General features: G+C 52.0%; 2 protein-coding genes across 10 annotated transcripts in view; one reads left to right on the top strand and one right to left on the bottom strand.

The window, feature by feature from the left end:
* Positions 1–16556, bottom strand: part of RBM23 (RNA binding motif protein 23) — a 48232-nt gene that overhangs the window by 6481 nt on the left and 25195 nt on the right. Inside the window, exons 14-15 of one of the 7 annotated variants that reach the window (XR_009739056.1) lie at positions 9646–9876; positions 7482–8410 (exon numbers count right to left, since the gene is read on the bottom strand). The exons of 1 other annotated variant lie outside the window; for it this stretch is intronic. Coding sequence is in view for 4 of the 6 variants with exons in the window: in XM_061430471.1 (XP_061286455.1) it covers positions 9704–9876 (173 nt within the window). In the remaining 2 variants the exon portion in view is untranslated. Of the gene's footprint in view, positions 1–7481; positions 9877–16556 lie in introns of those variants that run through there. 5 more of the 7 variants (XR_009739055.1, XM_061430474.1, XM_061430473.1 and 2 more) reach the window with 5 other exon arrangements.
* On the top strand, positions 10720–16550 carry LRP10 (LDL receptor related protein 10). Of its 3 annotated transcripts, XM_061430461.1 has the most exons (8): positions 10720–11340; positions 11743–11787; positions 11900–11935; positions 12282–12417; positions 13535–13725; positions 13841–14858; positions 15210–15339; positions 15436–16550. In XM_061430461.1, the coding sequence occupies exons 1-8, from the start codon at positions 11310–11312 to the stop codon at positions 16021–16023; spliced, it is 2175 nt and encodes a 724-aa protein (XP_061286445.1). In that variant the 5' UTR covers positions 10720–11309; the 3' UTR covers positions 16024–16550. The 3 variants fall into 3 exon arrangements, with proteins under 3 accessions (XP_061286445.1, XP_061286446.1, XP_061286447.1); XM_061430462.1 differs by lacking the exon at positions 11900–11935 and having other exon boundaries at positions 10721–11340; XM_061430463.1 differs by lacking the exons at positions 11743–11787; positions 11900–11935 and having other exon boundaries at positions 10721–11340.

Genomic DNA, 16556 nt, shown 5'->3' with positions numbered 1-16556 from the left:
GGCATGGCCTGTGCATCTCTGTGGGGTTGGATACCACCTCCCTGCCACCCTCACCAGAGGGGATGGGGACCCTGAGAAGTCAGGGGCGTCTGGGGGCAGTGGGGCCCATGCGTGTGGCAAGGAGCTCAAAGATGAGCTCATGGCCCCTTTGTGTTTTTGTGGCTCACATCTGGAGGCAATTACAGATGTTATCCAGTGGGAGTTCTGCAAAACACAGCTGGAGCCAGCAGAGGAGCACGGGGAGTGGGGGACTGCCAGAGGGAAGAGCGGGGGGAGCCTGGGGCTCCCGTGGCTGGACTGTGGTTTCCCCATCACGAGGAAATTGTTTGGCCCTGATTCTGGAATCACAAGATGCTCTCTGAAGCCAAGGGGGAGAGATGGAATGGAGGACCAGAGACAAAGGGGGAAGAGGTGGAAGAGGCTTCGCAAGCAGGGAGAATTGCAGGGTGGAGGCCGCAAGTCCCGTGCTTCTGACGTGCCTTGGGTCTGAGGGATCCAGCCCAGTGAGGCAGCTGGGGGACCCCACCCGGCCCCAGCTGAGTGAACCATCAGCTCAGGCTGGTGAGGGGAGACCAGAGGCCCCGTGGCTCCCGAGAGACCTGCAAACACTGCATTCACTGGCCCTACCCTGCTTTGTCCATTGGGCCTGACCCAGTTTCTGTGGTTCCAAGTTCCTTTATTCGAAAGCAGCACATGTGAGTTAGAGCAGCCAGAAGGGAGCCAAGGGGAATCTGCAAGGAGGTTTGGGCAAAACCCAGGGTAGCAGGCTCTCGGGAGACTGGACTGGGGGCAAACACAGAACACAGGCTATACTCTGCCCACCACAGCACCCCACACGTTTCCGGGGGAGCCACGGACACCCTTGGCATCACCTCCCTCCTGGAGGTTCCTGCCATCATCTGGGCCTATGCCTCCAAGGCTGCCAGCCAGGCGCTGGGTCCATGGGATGGAAAAGAGAGGGGAAGCCCTAAGTGGAGCTGAGCTCTCTAGAGGAGAGGGGACTGAGCAGAGTGACCCCCACACACAATCTGGCAGCTGGGCTGGTCCTTCCCCGTCCTTCCCCGCCAGCCCCCATCTCCCCACAGTCTGACGGACTTCCCAGTCCTCTCTCTACTCTGTATCCCCACTTCCTTTTCCAGCTAAAAGGAGATGGTGGGAAACTAATACTTGCTGAGGTCCTCACACAACACTCAAGGACACAGGCACTGACATTGCCCCCATTTTACAGATGTGGAAACTGAGGCCCAGATAAGATTTGCTCAAGCTCCCAGCTTGGTAGTCCAAAATTAAAACCCAGTCCTGTCTGATTTTTTTTCCTATACAAGCAGATTCTGACCATGTCTCTTTGGTGTCCCTTCCAGTGTGAATCCCCACGTAGCTGGGCATGGGCATGGCAGTGTGCGTTCTGTGGAATCTGTCAGCATATGTGTGCTTGTCTGCTGTGCGATGTCACAGGAGCACAGGGGAGAAGGGCTGTTCCTCAGGAATCTGCTTGGCCAGGAGTCATCTTCCTGCTTAGGGGCAAGAACAGGTATTCTGACGGAATGGAAGAGGCATAGCATTGAGAAGCCAGAAGAACTGAATGGGACAAAGGCAGCAGCTAGGGGAGGGATGTGTGTGTGTACTAAGTCACTTCAGTCGTGTCTGACTCACTGTGACCCCATGAACTGCAGCCCTCCTCGGTCCATGGGATTCTTTATGTAAGAATACTGGAGCAGGTTGCCATTTCCTCCTCCGGGGGATCTATCTGACCCAGAGATAGATCGAACCTACATTTCCCGAAGCTCCTGTGCTGAAGGTGGGGGAGGGATGAGGGAGGTCAGAGTCTGAGGCAGGAGCCTAGGGGGAGGAGGAGGCCTTCAGGGTGGTTCCCATACCCTGAGGCTCCAGGGAAACCCCAGGTGAGGTTGCTCCATTGTTCCGTGGTCCCCATACCCCCACTAACCCACCCCCCAAGTCTCTGCTTGCCTCCCTCAAACAGTCTTGGGAAACTGGGGAGACCCAGAGGCAGCCTTCTTCGAGGAGGCTGAGCAGCCAGGGCTTGGAAAGGAGGCAGGCCTGCCTGGCCAGAAGCCACCTTCCAAATGAGCTCACACACATATTTTCCACCCTGGCCCAGGGCCGTGGCTGGGTGCCTTCCAGGCCAGCCTTCCCCAGCCAGGCCCAGCCCCCTCTGTCCTCCCCTATCCCTCACCAGACCTGGACCCTGCGGTTCCACAACAGGACTGGGCACCCCAGGCCCGGGGCTGCCACCACACCCCAAGGGAGCAGATTTTCTGCCTCCAGACTAAGGCCAGGTCTCCCCAGGTTCCCTAACTCCAATGGGACTTTGTGGCTTAGAGAGGAAAAGACCAGTTTCCTGCTCCCAAAGAGTCACACCTGGATAGGCATGAGGATAGTCTGGAGGGGCCGTAGGGGGGAAAGAAGAGGTGACCACACTGTAGTGACTTGAAGGAACCACGTCCTTAGCCTGAAGTAGCTCACTGACTCAGGGACCGGGCCAGGTCTGGAAGCTGCCTCACCATGGATCACTTCCTGCACCCTCACTTGATTTCCCGCTAGGGCCACTTCCCTGCTCTGGGGCAGGATGGGGTCTGGGCAGCGCAAGGCCAGGCTGACCACAAAGCAGGGGAAAGACGGGGGCCTCAGAAGGGCCCAGCAGATTCACACACACGCGACAGGCTCCAGCTCATCTCGATCCAGCCTGTGGTCAAAGACGTCACCCTGCGCCCAGCTTCCAGAGACATGTAGCCCCAGGCCAGCAAGCAAGATCAATGCCTCAAAACACTCTCCTGGGCCGCTCAGTGCCTGGCTCTGTGCTAGGAGCGTGGCTGCCCTGACCCAATACCCTGGGTCCCACAATATCTTCCTGAGGTTCCATGAGTTTGTATATTCAGACACAGCAGATATTTCATCCCATTTTGGATTCCAAGAATACGGGCACTTCGGGTAGATCATACAGCCAGCCATTGCCCTTTCTGTGGAGGAATGACCAAGATTCGTTAACACCGCTGATCCCGTCACAGCCACCGGACAAACCTTCTGTTCTCACTTCCTTAGAAAAGAGTAGAATGGTGCTAGGTACACAAGAGCCCCTCTTAATAAAAGTTGGCTGACTTGAATTGCCAGTGAGAGCTGTGATGTACATACATAAACAGCTGTAGTTACAGACTTCCCTGGTGGTCCCAAGGCTAAGACTACTACGTGGTCCCAGTACAAGGGGCCAAGGTTTGATCCCTGGTCAGTGAACTATATCCTGCATGCCACAACTCAAGATCCCATGTGCCGAAACAAAGATCCAGCACAGTCAAATAAATAAATATTGTATATGTATGGCTGAGTCCCTTTGCTGTGCCCTTGAAACTATCACAACACTGTTAACTGGCTCTACCCCAATATAAAATGGCTTCCCAGGGCAAACAATCTGTCTGCAATGAAGGAGACCCAGGTTTGATCCCCGAGTCAGGAAGATTCCCTGGAAAAGGGAATGGCAACCCACTTCAGCATTCTTGCCTGGAGAATTCTATGGACAGAGGAGCCTGATGGGCTACAATCCATAGGGTTGCAGTCGGACAAGACTGAGCAACTAACGTGCACATGCAATACAAAATAAAAAGTTTTCAATAAATATTTTTTAAAAAACAGCTGTAGTTGTGAATACATAAGTATTCTATACATGTGCAAGAAGTATGTGACATAGTAAATATACAGGTTACAAAACCTATATGAACTACATTTTTAGAAAATTTACTGTATATTTCACCTCAATCTTTAAAAGGTTCAAAAAAGAAACTGTATTGAGGGAAGAGATTCATATCTCCAGAACAGCTGCTCTGTCCCTACAAACCTCCTCCTTATGTGCCAACTCTACCCACTGCTGTGCTTAGTCACTCAGTTGTGTCCGACTCTGCAGCCCGTAGACTGCAGCCGGCCAGGCTCTTCTGTCCATAGGCAAGAATACTGCAGTGGGTTGCCATGCCCTCCTGCAGGGGATCTTCCCAATCCAGGGATCAAACCCAGGTCCTCCCTCATTGCAGGCAGATTCCTTACCATCTGAGCCACCAGGGAAGCCCTAACCCCACAGCCTGCCCTTAATCGGAGGATGATTGGTATCGGGTTGTGTCAGCCCAGCTCTTCTGGAAATACCAATCCTCTAGGCTGCACACTCAGGACAGCCGGCACCAGGACCCTGGAGCACCGGCAGGAAGGTCTCTCTTCCCTTCATCCCTCTAAGCTTCATCCCAGGTGTCCTCAGAGTGTCTTCTCCACTCTACTGACCTGTGCGCCAGAGGTCCTCCCAACCACCACACGCCTGCACAAAACTGCCCATAAATTCTGGAGGGAAGAAAGCTGGAGAAGGGGACCAGAGGATCCCACCCCATCCTCTCAGGCTAGGAGCAGCCCAAACTGCAGCAGAGACCGGCTAGGCAGGGTTTGCAGGGTGGTAGCGCCCCCTCGTGCCAGGTGTTGGCACTGCAAACCAAGTCCGGAGAACTGAGAGGCGGAAGCAAAGCCTGCCACGCTCAGGGCCAAGGATACCGCCGGCCTGTCCCTTCCCCCTTCGCACTTTCCACACTTCCACCCAGGCCACCTGTACTTAAACGGGTGGGACTATGGGCGCGACAGGATGACAAGCCTTAGTCTTCCAGCTGCAGAGAGGGAAAAGTCAAGAGCTTCCGTCGTCTGCCCCTTTATGGGGGTTGGTGAACAGCCCTGGAATAACTCCAGGAAGGAAGAAGGGAGGGGAGGGGTTGCAGGAGAAGGGTTCTGATAGAGAAAGTAAGGGGGTACTGGAGTCCTGGCCTCTGAGTTGCCACACTGCCCTCCTGTGGACGCCGCAGGCACTGACCCCTCTAGGATGCCTGGCCCCGGCCTCTTCAGGTCAGCGGCAGGTGGAGCTGCACTCCTGGATCTCAGGATGCTAGGACAGAACCGCCTATGGCCAAGGCAAGCAGGCCTCTGAGACTCCTGTAAGAGTGGGACATTTCTGTACCACTTCTCTGAGGCTTTTGGAGGTCATGCCCAAGCCTTCTAGGGGGGTTTCTGACCTGCACCCATCCTTCCAAAGTCATCCACACTCTGGAGCCAGGACTCCTTTACTTCCTGTCTTACACTGATAAAAGTCTTAAATGTTTTTAATTCAAAAAAATGCCTGGAGGTATATTGTGAATATCACTCTATTCTTGTCTGTTTATGCTAAAAATTTTCATTTATTAAATATAAGCATTTAAAATACACCAAATATTTTCAAAACAATCTTAGTTTTTAAATTTCTTAATATGCCACAGGCAGTCTAAATGGACATGATTGAGGTTTCTCTCAAACCTCCAAGGGGTGTCCCCAACCCTGCATCTCATTCTTTCCAAAGCACAAGGAAACTTACTCCTGACACCATATGGTAGAGTCTTTAATCCCTACTCCCTTCCAACACAGAGGTTTCCCCATCTTGAAAAGCTCTCCTGGATTCTGCTGCGGTCTTGAATGATTTTTCTCATTTTCCCCTTTTCTCTCAAGCCAAAGTTTTCCAAAAGCTATCTGCATTCCTTCCCCAGTCATTTCTTTCTTTCCTTCTTTAATTTTTTGGCTGTGTGGCATGTGACATCTTAGTGGCTCGTGAGATCTTAGTCCCCCGAACCGGGATCAAACCTATACCCCCTGCATTGGAAGCATTGAGTCTTAACCACTGGACCACCAGGGAAGTCCCCCTTGTCATTTCTTTTTAATCCAACCTCTGCGTCTGCATCCCAATCAGAAATATACTGAAACCTCCCGAAAAGGCCCTCATGATGACCCCTTTCTTCTAATCCCAGGCCTATTCTCTGCTTTCATTTCTTTGGCCTTGTATCAGCATTTAACATGACTTGCTTCAAGAAGCTCCTATGCCCCTGTCTTCTGAGAAGTTCTGCCATCCTATAGTCCATGAATCACACTGTTGTCAAGGAGTCCTGAAAGCCCAGGACTTGTGTCCCTCTGCCTCAACCCTACCTGCGCCCTCAGCTTCTGTACTTTGCTCAGGGACTGTCTTTATTTGTTCTGTTAATTCTAGTTTCTGCCCTTCAGACTGTACAGAATAAACAAATTCTTGTTCCACGCTACAGCTCTTCAAATATTTGGGTGTAGTTTCCATATATACAAACGCTCACTGAAGTTAAGCTTTTTATAGGTGAAAAGCCTTTCTCGTCCCATAAACAGCTTTCACATGAAGTAGCTTAGAGACCCCCTCACCATTCCTATCACCAACCAGTCTTTAAAAGCGTAGCTTCATAGAGAAGTAGTACCACACAGCGGTTAGGACAAGGACTCTGGAGTTACATAATCCGGGTTAGGATCCAACCTTTATGACTTATTGGTCGGGTGACCCTCAGCACGTTATGTACCTTCCCTGAGCATCAATTTCCTCATCTTTAAAATGGGGTTAATAACTCAAAAGGTTAAAAAAAATAATAATAACTCAAAAGGTAGTTGAGTGGGTTAAAAGACATAACCTATGTGATGCCTACGATTGGCAGTCACGACTCACTTATTCATTCATTCATTCATTCATTCAACAAACATTTATTGAGTATTTGTTTTATGCCAGACATTGCTTTTGGCACTGGGGATTCACCAGTAAATGAATAGGCCCTTGCCCCCTATGGAACTTACTTCTTTTTTTTTTTTTTTTAAGAATTCTTTCTTTTTAAAACATATTTATTTGGTTGTATCCAGGATTTTTGTGGCGTCATGAAGGATTTTTCATTTTGGCACATGGAGGATTCTCTAGCTGTGGCATGGGCTTAATTGCTTTGTGGCACATGGGATCTTAGCTCCCTGACCAAGGATCAAACCTGTGTCCCCTGCATTGCAAAGCAGATTCTTAACCACTGGACCACCAGGGAAGTCTCCCCTACGGAACTTATATTCTTGTGAGCCTGCAGGGAACAAACATGATAAATGAGTAAAATATAGTATGCTAGATAATGATAAGAATTTTCCAAATTTTTAAGTTCTGAATCCTATTTGATAAACAACTGCACCTTTAAATCATTTTTACTATAAGCATCCAAGAGAAACCAGGATGCTTCTTCAACACTTTGCTTAGAAATTTCTTCAGCCAAATATCTAATTTCATTCCTCACAAGTTCTATTAATACCTTTCACCAAACACTAGGACACAGCACAATTCAACCAAGCTCTTTGCCTGTTTATTAAAGATCGTCTTTCCTCCGGTTTCCAACACCAACATCCTGTTAGGTATTCTCTGAGGGATTGAGGCTCTCTCAATAGCTTTTCTTTTCTGAGCCCTCATAAGAATCACCTTTAACAGTCCATTTATGGCAATATAGGCTTTCTCTAGCATGCACCTCCAGTCTTCCATTCTCTGCCCATCACCCAGTTCTAAAGCTGTTTCCATATTCTTATGAACTTGTTACAGCAGCATCCCAGCTTTGTAGTACCAAGTTTTGGTCTTAGGCCACTATAACAAAATACAACCAACTGAGTAGCTTATAAATAACAGAAATTTATTGCTCACAGTTCTGGAGATTGAGAAGACCAAGATCAAGGTGCTAGCATAGTCACCTTCTGGTGAGGGCTCTCTTCCTTGTTCACAGCCAGTGCTTTCTGGACATTCCGTCACAGCCAGAACTTCATCACATGATGGAAAGGACTAATGATCTCTCTAGAGCCTTTCTTACTAGTTCCACTCTGAGGGCTCCACCTTCAGAAGGAAGCATCCCCCAAAGCCCGACCCCTAATACTACCATCTTTCAGTTCAGTTCAATTCAGTTGCTCAGTCGTGTCTGACTCTTTGCAACCCCATGGACTGCAGCACGCCAGGCTTCCCTGTCCATCACCATCTCCCGGAGCTTGCTCACACTCATGTCCATTGAGTCGGTGATACCATCCAACCATCTCATCCTCTGTCGTTCCCTTCTCCTCCTTCTTCAATCTTTCCCAGCATCGAGGTCTTTTCCAATGAGTCAATTCTTTGCATCAGGTGGCCAAAGTACTGGAGCTTCAGCTTCAGCATCAGTCCTTCCTATGAATATTCAGGACTGATTTCCTTTAGGATTGACTGGTTTGATCTCCAAGATGTCCACTATCATCTTTGGAGGGTAGGAAATCAACATGTGAACATCAGACCCGAGCATCTTGGCTGCTGCACATGCTAGTAGTTTGATCTTGAGCAAGTTACCTAATGACTTGCTTAGTTTATGACTATCTATTACTCAGTTTCCTCAATTATAAAATGAGGACAAAAATAATACCTACTTCCTGGAGATTTGGTGAAGATTAAATGAGGTGATATATGTGCAGTGATGAAAACAGTGCCAAGCGTATGGTGAGTACTCTTTCAAAGTTAGATATTGTCATCTTGAAAACCAGAAATCTGCCCATTTTTCAGTACTTCCACTATTTTTCACAATTTCTGAAAGTATTCCAAGAACATCTTCAAAGACCCATTTCTCTTTTTTTTTGTATTTTTTCTCATTTCTTAAATTAATTTATTTTAATTGGAGGCTAATTACTTTACAATATTGTAGTGGTTTTTGCCATACATTGACATGAATCAGCCATGGGTGTACATGTGTTCCCCCATCCTGAACCCCCCTCCCACCTCCCTCCCCACAAAGATCCATTTCTAAATGTACTTGATGATCTATGGGGATTTATAGGGGCGTGAACACTTCAACTCACTAATCAAATTAAAGCTTAAACTCGTTATAAGCACCTAGGTTCTCTTTGGTTTCTTCTCATCTTCTTTTGGCTCAAATTCACTCTTAAATATTAACCCTCATGGCTAGCACAGGGCCTTGCACTTTGAAGGCACTCTAATAAATATTTACAGAGTGAAAGTTTGTTCTAACTTGGTGCCATTTCTTTCTTTCTGATGATGACTGCTCCCAACAGCCTAGATCTTGATTCTTTTTTTCCAATTCTTAGTTTATTCAGTATCACAGACCATGGTCTCTCTTCCTCCTCCTCTTGCCCCTTAAAACTCTACCCATCTCACCATCACTTTTCCTGTTTCACTTCTAAATTAACTTCTAAACTTCCCACAAGTATACCTCCATGGGTACTTACCATGGCTGTCTGACTTTAAATTTATGTGTCTGACCTCTCTTTTTTCAACTAGACTGTAAGCTCCCTGACATTAAAGTCTTACAAGTTCCAGGCATCTGCCAAGTACCCAGCATAGAGAACATAGCCAGCATTTAACTAAAACTTCCATGATCACTTTCAGAACTTAAATATTTTTAATTTCCCCAGCCTCTTTGCCCTGCAGTTCAACACCATCCTCCCACATTTAGGGTTCAATTTCACCTATCATAATCCCAAGGGTTGCAGTAGGGAGCATAGAGAGACTAAGGAAGCAAGTTCCTTGGCATGGGACCAAGATCCAAGTGGAAGAAGGGCCTTTTTATGCCCAAATTTATGGCTTCAGGCCCTGCTGAGGTCTCAGTTTTGAATACATCAAAACTGATGTCAACAACAAATGTCACAAATAGAAAACTGTTTGTACCATTTGTAGAGAGGTTCTGAATGTACACTAGGTTCAAACCCTTGTTTCAGCATTTACTAGATCCATGGTCTTGGGCAATACCAAACCTGTCTGTGCCAGAGTTTCCTTACTTGTAACATGGGAGTAACAATAATAAGTACCTCACAAGACTATGCATATGTTCTAAGTTGCTTCAGTCGTGTCAGACTCTGTGCGACTCTATGAACCGTAGCCCACCAGGCTCCTCTGTCCAAGGGATTCTCCAGGAAAGAATATTGGAGTGGGGTTGTCATGCCGTCCTCCAGGCGATCTTCCCAACCTAGGGATCGAATCCACATTTCTTATGGCTCCTGAACTGGCAGGAGGGTTTTTTTTTTTACCACTCTGGCCACCTGAATTAAAAGAGGAAATACTTGAAAAGTGCTTAGATCTGTGCTGAAATGTACAAAAAAGCTCAAAAACTATCTGCTATTCTTATTGTTTACTATTATTACCTGTAAGTGCCATAGGAAATCAGCAATCCCAAGCCCACATAAATTAGATATCTCTCTTGTGACTAATAATAATTGCTAGCAGGTATGAAGCACTTCCTAGATGTTCAAGTTCCATTACCTCCCTAAATGTTGACAATAACCTTAAGAGGGAATTGTACATTATTTTTTTTTTTTTTTTTGAATTGTACATTATTAACCCCATTTTGAGAAGCACAGAGAAGTTAAACAATTTTCTCAAGGTCACAGAGACAGCAAGTAGAGAAGGCACCATTTATTCGTTTGTTGAATTACTGTGTCTCAGCAGGCGAGAAGCATTGTGGGTACAAAGGTAAACAGTCTAGGCCCCAACCTACAGGAAGTTTCAGTTTCCACAGAAGGGGCGGGGCGGGGCGGGGGCGGGGTCAGGAAAGAGTAAACAAATAGTTATAACACGGTGTGGTAATTGCTGTAATAGACGCGCACGAAAAAAAAAAGTGCTACCGGATCCCAGACATTGGGACGAGAGAAGCACCGAGAGTTTAAGGACCCAAAGGAAAGACATGACAGTTACAGAATAAGCAGTGGTCCTCTGACAAACGTGTACTGTAACGTTACACGGAAAGGACTAAACAAAGCAGAGTTAAAAGTAGGGGTGAGCACCTTAAAAGCCAGCGTGACAAGACTCGGCAGAACCGAAAAAGGGTTAAGACGGGTGGGTGGGCGGGGCGCGCGTTGATTGGCAGGGGTGTGGCCAGGCTAGTCACCCGCCCCCTCCTCCGCCCGGGCTTCTCCAACCCTAGGGCCGGCGGGGGTGCCGTCTGGGCAAGGGACTGGGCGCTGGACGGAGTCGCCTGACCCCTCCCCCACTCCTCTGCCGCGTTCCGCGAGCTGGACGCGCTGGAGAAGTTGAGCAGCGCCCGGGCCGGCCCTGGGGGCTGACAGTCGGTAAAGTTTGGCCCGAAGAGGAAGTGGCCTCAAGCCCCGGCAGGTGGCGGCCAGGCCTGGACCTGAGCGCTCGCGGCCTGCGGGCGGGCTCTAGGCGAGGGCGCGCCCCAGCGTCAGGCTTCGAGCGGATTTCCGCGGCTTCGGGGACTGGCCTCGGAGAGAGCGCGGCGGCGGCCGGGGAAAACAACTCAGAAGTTGGCTAGAGGCACCGCCCCTGCACCCGGGCCGCTGCCTCCCCCCATCCGTCCCCAGCCCTGGCATCTAGAGCATCGGTCGGGGAGCCTGGGCCATGGAGCCCTCTCGGGGAGGCGGCACCGGGGAGCCAGGACGCCCGGAGCGGCGCCGCCTCCCCACTGAATAAACGACGGAAGCTCCGGGACTGTTCCTGCACCTCCGGACGGCTCACGATGCTGCCGGCCATCCTTCTCCTCTTCCTGGGTAAGAAACCGAAACGAGTCTACTCGCCCAGCATCCCGCTCCCAGGGCTCTCACAGGGCCCAGAGGGCTCTAGCTCCCTTCCTGCTACGCGGCTCCTCACCTGAACCTGCCCGGTCGTGCCCTCCACCCCCTGCCGCCGCCCTGGCACTGCCTGCCCCAGCCTCGGGGAAATCTCCAGCCGTTCCCCCAGTCTCCCCCTGACTTCCGTAAATCACTGTACCCACTCCATAGGCCGTGCTGCCAGACCTTCTTTCGAGGTCACACACCGCTGTCTTCCTCTGCTCCACCACCCTTTCCCATAAACTACCCGGAAGCCGCAAATGGCTCTTGTTCCTCCTTGAGTTTGCTCAGGTGAAGGAAACTCGGAAGCATGACTCTTGCCCTTTCTCGCTCTTCCTCTAGGAGGCACTGTGGCCCACCCAGATAGGATTATTTTCCCGAATCCTGGTGAGTAGAGGATGCCCCAGGGGTAATGAGAACTCAAGACTTTCTCTTCCTTGAATTCCTCTAGTAGTTACCATAGTTTTAGAGTGGACGTCATCCACTCTTTTTTTTACAGATGGGGAAACTGAGACCCAGCGTAAGCCCTCAACTGGTAGTTAATGTACTTTTTTCTTTTCCCCCAAATATCCATCCTTGATCTGCCTAGCCAAAATGTAGTTTCCCTGAGGATAGAAACAGTATTTCCTGTTCCTCCTGGCCCAGTGGCTGGCACAGAGCAGACCTCATGTTGTTTGTGGTGTTGATACGTAAAGTGGAATTATGATGAGGGAAGAGAGGGGGCTGCCTGAAGACTATGCCTGTAGTGTGTGTGTGGCTGGGGCGGGGGAGTGTCTGTGATCCTTCCAAAGAGCCCAGGCCCTCAAAGACCTCAAGCCTGGGCAGGGGTGTGATGGTAAGGGGCTCTTGACTGATGCCCCTACATTCCTCTCTTTCTCTAGCCTGTGAGGACCCACCAGCGGTGCTCTTGGAAGTGCAAGGCACCTTACAGAGGCCTGTGGGCCGGGACAGCCGCAGCTCCCCTGCCAACTGTACCTGGCTCATCCTGGGCAGGAAGGAGCAGACGGTAACGGTCAGGTGAGTGCGGGCACAACCCTATACCTTTCCCCTATGCTATGCTATGCTAAGTCACTTCAGTCGTGTCTGACTCTGTGTGATGCCATAGATGGCAGCCACCAGGCTCCCCCATCCCTGGGATTCTCCAGGCAAGAACACTGGAGTGGGTTGCCATCTCCTTCTCCAATGCATGAAAGTGAAAAGTGAAAGCGAAGTCGCTCAGTCGTGTCCGACTCTTAGCGACCCCATGGATTGCAGCCTACCAGGATCCTCCATCCATGGGATTTTCCAGGCAAGAGTACTGGAGTGGGGTGCCATTGCCTTCTCCGACCTTTCCCCTACTCCCGCGCCTTTACCAGGGAGAAGCCTTCAGGGAGCACTTCTCCATGGAGCTTCCATCCTGTCCACGGGAAAGAGGAGAGTTAGATTTGGCGTCATCTGCCCTAAAAGCCTGGCTTGTTTGGGGCCAGACACAATGAATTGCAGGTGGACTGGAGTGGACATCTAGCTTGGGTCCTGTCATCTCTGAAGGACAACAGTCACTCCAGAACCTTCCTCAGCCTCCTCAGATCTTTTAAACAGTCCAGGTCTCCCTGGGCTCCTCCAACCTTGGGCTGTGGGGTTGGGGCCCACGTTAAGTACCTGGCTGTTTGCTTCACACAGTTCACTTCCCATAGATTTACCCAGAAAAGAATAAGGAAAAAGAGAGGCCGTCTGGGGAGAGCTTGTTGGAGCAGAGGGATCAGAATGCTACAGTGATCTCAGGTCTCACCACTGGGCACTGGGAGGGATGGTGAATTCTGGTTAATTAAGCTTACAGTAGTCGCCGGCACCATGCTTGGGTGACAGTGCTGCAACAGCAGGAAAGCAATGAATCTAACTCGGTCCAGAGCACAAGGCAGTTTTTCCAAGAGGCTCTAAGATGTACTCATGGTCTCAGGTACCATGGGCCTCTGTTAGGGCTGTTGCCTTGATTACAAAGGAATTTGGCTAACTGCATTTTCATCTGACCGTTTGGATTGTGGATAAGCAGGTGTTTGTGCTGCTTGGCGTAGAAGAGGCTTGACAACTGTTGGGGGAGGAAGAAGCCAGCAGCGGTCAGGAATACCTTACGTCCTGCTCTCCTTCACCCCTGTAGGTTCCAAAAACTGCATCTGGCCTGTGGCTCAGAGCGCTTAACCCTGCGCTCCCCCATCCAGCCGCAGATCTCCCTGTGCGAGGCACCTGCCAGCCCTCTGCAACTGCCTGGAGGCAACGTCACCATCACCTACAGCTATGTCGGGGCCAGAGCTCCCATGGGCCAGGGCTTCCTGCTCTCTTACAGCCAAGGTGGGCTGGACAGGGCTGATGTGGCACTTAGAACAGGCAATGGAAGCCCCAGGGAGGAGGGGAGGATCCGGCCCGCCCCAGTGCTTCACAGCCCCTCTCCGTGGTGCCTCTGCAGATTGGCTGATGTGCCTGCAGGAGGAGTTCCAGTGCCTGAACCACCGCTGTGTGCCCCTGCTCCAGCGCTGTGATGGGGTCGACGCCTGTGGCGATGGCTCTGACGAGGCAGGTTGCAGCTCAGACCCCTTCCCTGACTTGGCCCTAGCCCCTGTCCTCACCCCACCCTGCAATCACACCTTAGAAGACTTCTATGGGGTCTTCTCCTCCTTCGGATACTCACACCTGGCCTCAGTCTCCCACCCCCAGTCTTGCCGCTGGCTGCTGGACCCACGTGATGGCCGGCGCCTGGCAGTGCGCTTCACGGCCTTGGATCTAGGCTATGACGATGCAGTGCGTGTATATGACGGCGCGGGGCCCCTCGAGACCCTCCGACTGCTGCGCAGCCTCACCCGCTTCAGTAATGGCAAGGCTGTCACTGTGGAGACGCTGTCTGGCCAGGCCACAGTGGACTACCGCACAGTCCCTTGGAGCACTGGTCGGGGCTTCAATGCCACCTACCATGTGCGGGGCTACTGCTTGCCTTGGGACCGACCGTGCGGCTTAAGCTCTGGCTTGGGGGCTAGCGAAGGCCTCGGCGAGCGCTGCTACAGCGAGGCACAGCGCTGCGACGGCTCATGGGACTGTGCAGATGGCACGGACGAGGAGAACTGCCCCAGCTGCCCACCTGGACACTACCCCTGTGGGGCCGCCGGCACCCCTGGGGCCACAGCCTGCTACCTGCCCACTGACCGCTGTAACTACCAGACCTTCTGTGCCGATGGAGCAGATGAGAGACGCTGTCGCCACTGCCAGCCAGGCAACTTCCGGTGCCGGGATGAGAAGTGCGTGTATGAGACGTGGGTGTGCGACGGGCAGCCGGACTGTGCTGACGGCAGTGACGAGTGGGACTGCTCCTACGCCCTGCCCCGCAAGGTCATTACCGCTGCCGTCATTGGCAGCCTTGTGTGCGGCTTGCTGCTGGTCATCGCCCTGGGCTGCACCTGCAAGCTCTATGCCATTCGCACCCAGGAGTACAGGTCAGTGGGAGTGCAGCTGGCGGTAGAGAAGTGGGCCCTGAGGGTGGGACAGGGCCCGTGTGGCCACAGGAGGCCTGAGGATGCGCACGTGGGGGACAGGCTCTGTGGCCAGCTGCTGGCTGCGCTCCTGGGGCTGTCTCACTTGGGGGCAGGTGTGCTCCCCTGAGGGAGGGACAGATCTAGATCTCGAAAGCCACCTCAAGGAAGGAGGGAGACCTCAGATGATTTTGGAGAGCCAGGGCATAATGCCGGGTATCCTGGCCTGGGTGTGGAGTAAAGAGGCCTGTCTGGGCTGGGATAGGCAGCTCTGGTCACCGGCACCTGTGACTGAGCAGCCCTTATGCCTTCCAGCATCTTCGCCCCCCTCTCCCGGATGGAGGCCGAGATTGTGCAGCAGCAGGCGCCTCCCTCCTACGGGCAGCTCATTGCCCAGGGCGCCATCCCTCCTGTAGAGGACTTCCCTACAGAGAACCCTAATGATGTAAGTCACCCTCCCCAACCAGACCACCTGCCGCTCCAGACCCCTGTGGCTGTTCCCACCCCTTCCAACTCTGATGTCTTCCTCCTCTCCTTGCAGAACTCTGTTCTGGGCAATCTGCGTTCTCTGCTACAGATCCTGCGCCAGGACATGACTCCAGGGAGCACCTCTGGTGCCCGCCGCCGCCAGCGGGGCCGCTCTATGCGCCGCCTGGTGCGCCGTCTTCGCCGCTGGGGCTTGCTTCCCCGAACCAACCCCCCAGCCCGGACCCCTGAAACCAGATCCCAGGCCACACCATCCACTGCTCCTCCTGAGACCTTAGATGGCAGCACAGGTCCAGCCCATGAGGGCGGGGCAGTGGGTGGGCAAGATGGGGATCAGGCACCCCCGCTGCCTGTCAAGGCTCCACTGCCACCTGCCAGCACATCCCCAGCCTGTCCTACTGTCCCTGAAGCCCCAGGGCCACTGCCTGCGGTGCCCTTGGAGCCATCACTGCTGTCTGGAGTGGTACAGGCCCTGCGAGGCCGCCTCCTGCCCAGCCTGCGGCCCCCTGGACCAACCCGGGCGTCACCTGGACCCCACACAACAGTCCTGTCCCCAGAGGATGAGGACGATGTGCTGCTGGTGCCACTGGCTGAACCTGGGGTCTGGGTGGTCGAAGCGGAGGATGAGCCACTGCTGGCCTGAGGTGACCTAGCTCCCTTGGACATTCTGTTCACAGGGACAGCAACCCTATAGAGGGCAGCTCAGCTTCCCATCCACTACTTCCTTCCCTGTCCCTCAGTCTGAGGGGACTTGATGGCCTCCTGTTGATCCCAGGTAGCTGCTATCAAGTTAGGTGTCCCTCAGACAGGGAGAGGGCCCTCACAGAGCTCCCCCTGCACATGGCCAGAGACCACAGTCCACCACCACCCTCTCCCCACACTGCCACCGGTTGGTGGCTGTTTTTAAAAAGTAAAGTTCTTAAAGGGTCATGGGCCTGGACACTCCATCCTTGCCAAACCCATCCAAAAGTGGCCTTAAGCACCAGAATGCCAACTGGCTGGAGATCTCCAGCCCCCAAGGGAGGATTTGGGCAGGGCCTGAGGTTTTGCCAACAGTGATCCCTCCTACAAGGCCTGGCTCATAAAAAGAGCACAACAAATGCTTCTGTCCCATAGCTAGGTTGTTGCCCAGGAAGCCAAGGTTGAAAAATAAAGGAATCAGAAATTTCAGCCTGT

The sequence above is a fragment of the Bos javanicus genome, chromosome 10, assembly GCF_032452875.1.
Source record: "Bos javanicus breed banteng chromosome 10, ARS-OSU_banteng_1.0, whole genome shotgun sequence".
NCBI classification, from domain to species: domain Eukaryota; kingdom Metazoa; phylum Chordata; class Mammalia; order Artiodactyla; family Bovidae; genus Bos; species Bos javanicus.
Note: the sequence above shows the minus strand (reverse complement) of the source record. Positions and strands in the feature narration are given on the sequence as shown.

What these genes read in the sequence shown, in the direction of transcription:
- LRP10 (XM_061430461.1), top strand. Translation starts at nt 11,310, where the DNA reads ATGCTGCCGGCCATCCTTCTCCTCTTCCTGG. An exon ending in CCAGCGTAAGCCCTCAACTG is followed by an intron (nt 11,936 to 12,281) that starts GTAGTTAATGTA and finishes CTCTTTCTCTAG; the next exon opens with CCTGTGAGGACCCACCAGCG. An exon ending in ATTCGCACCCAGGAGTACAG is followed by an intron (nt 14,859 to 15,209) that starts GTCAGTGGGAGT and finishes TATGCCTTCCAG; the next exon opens with CATCTTCGCCCCCCTCTCCC.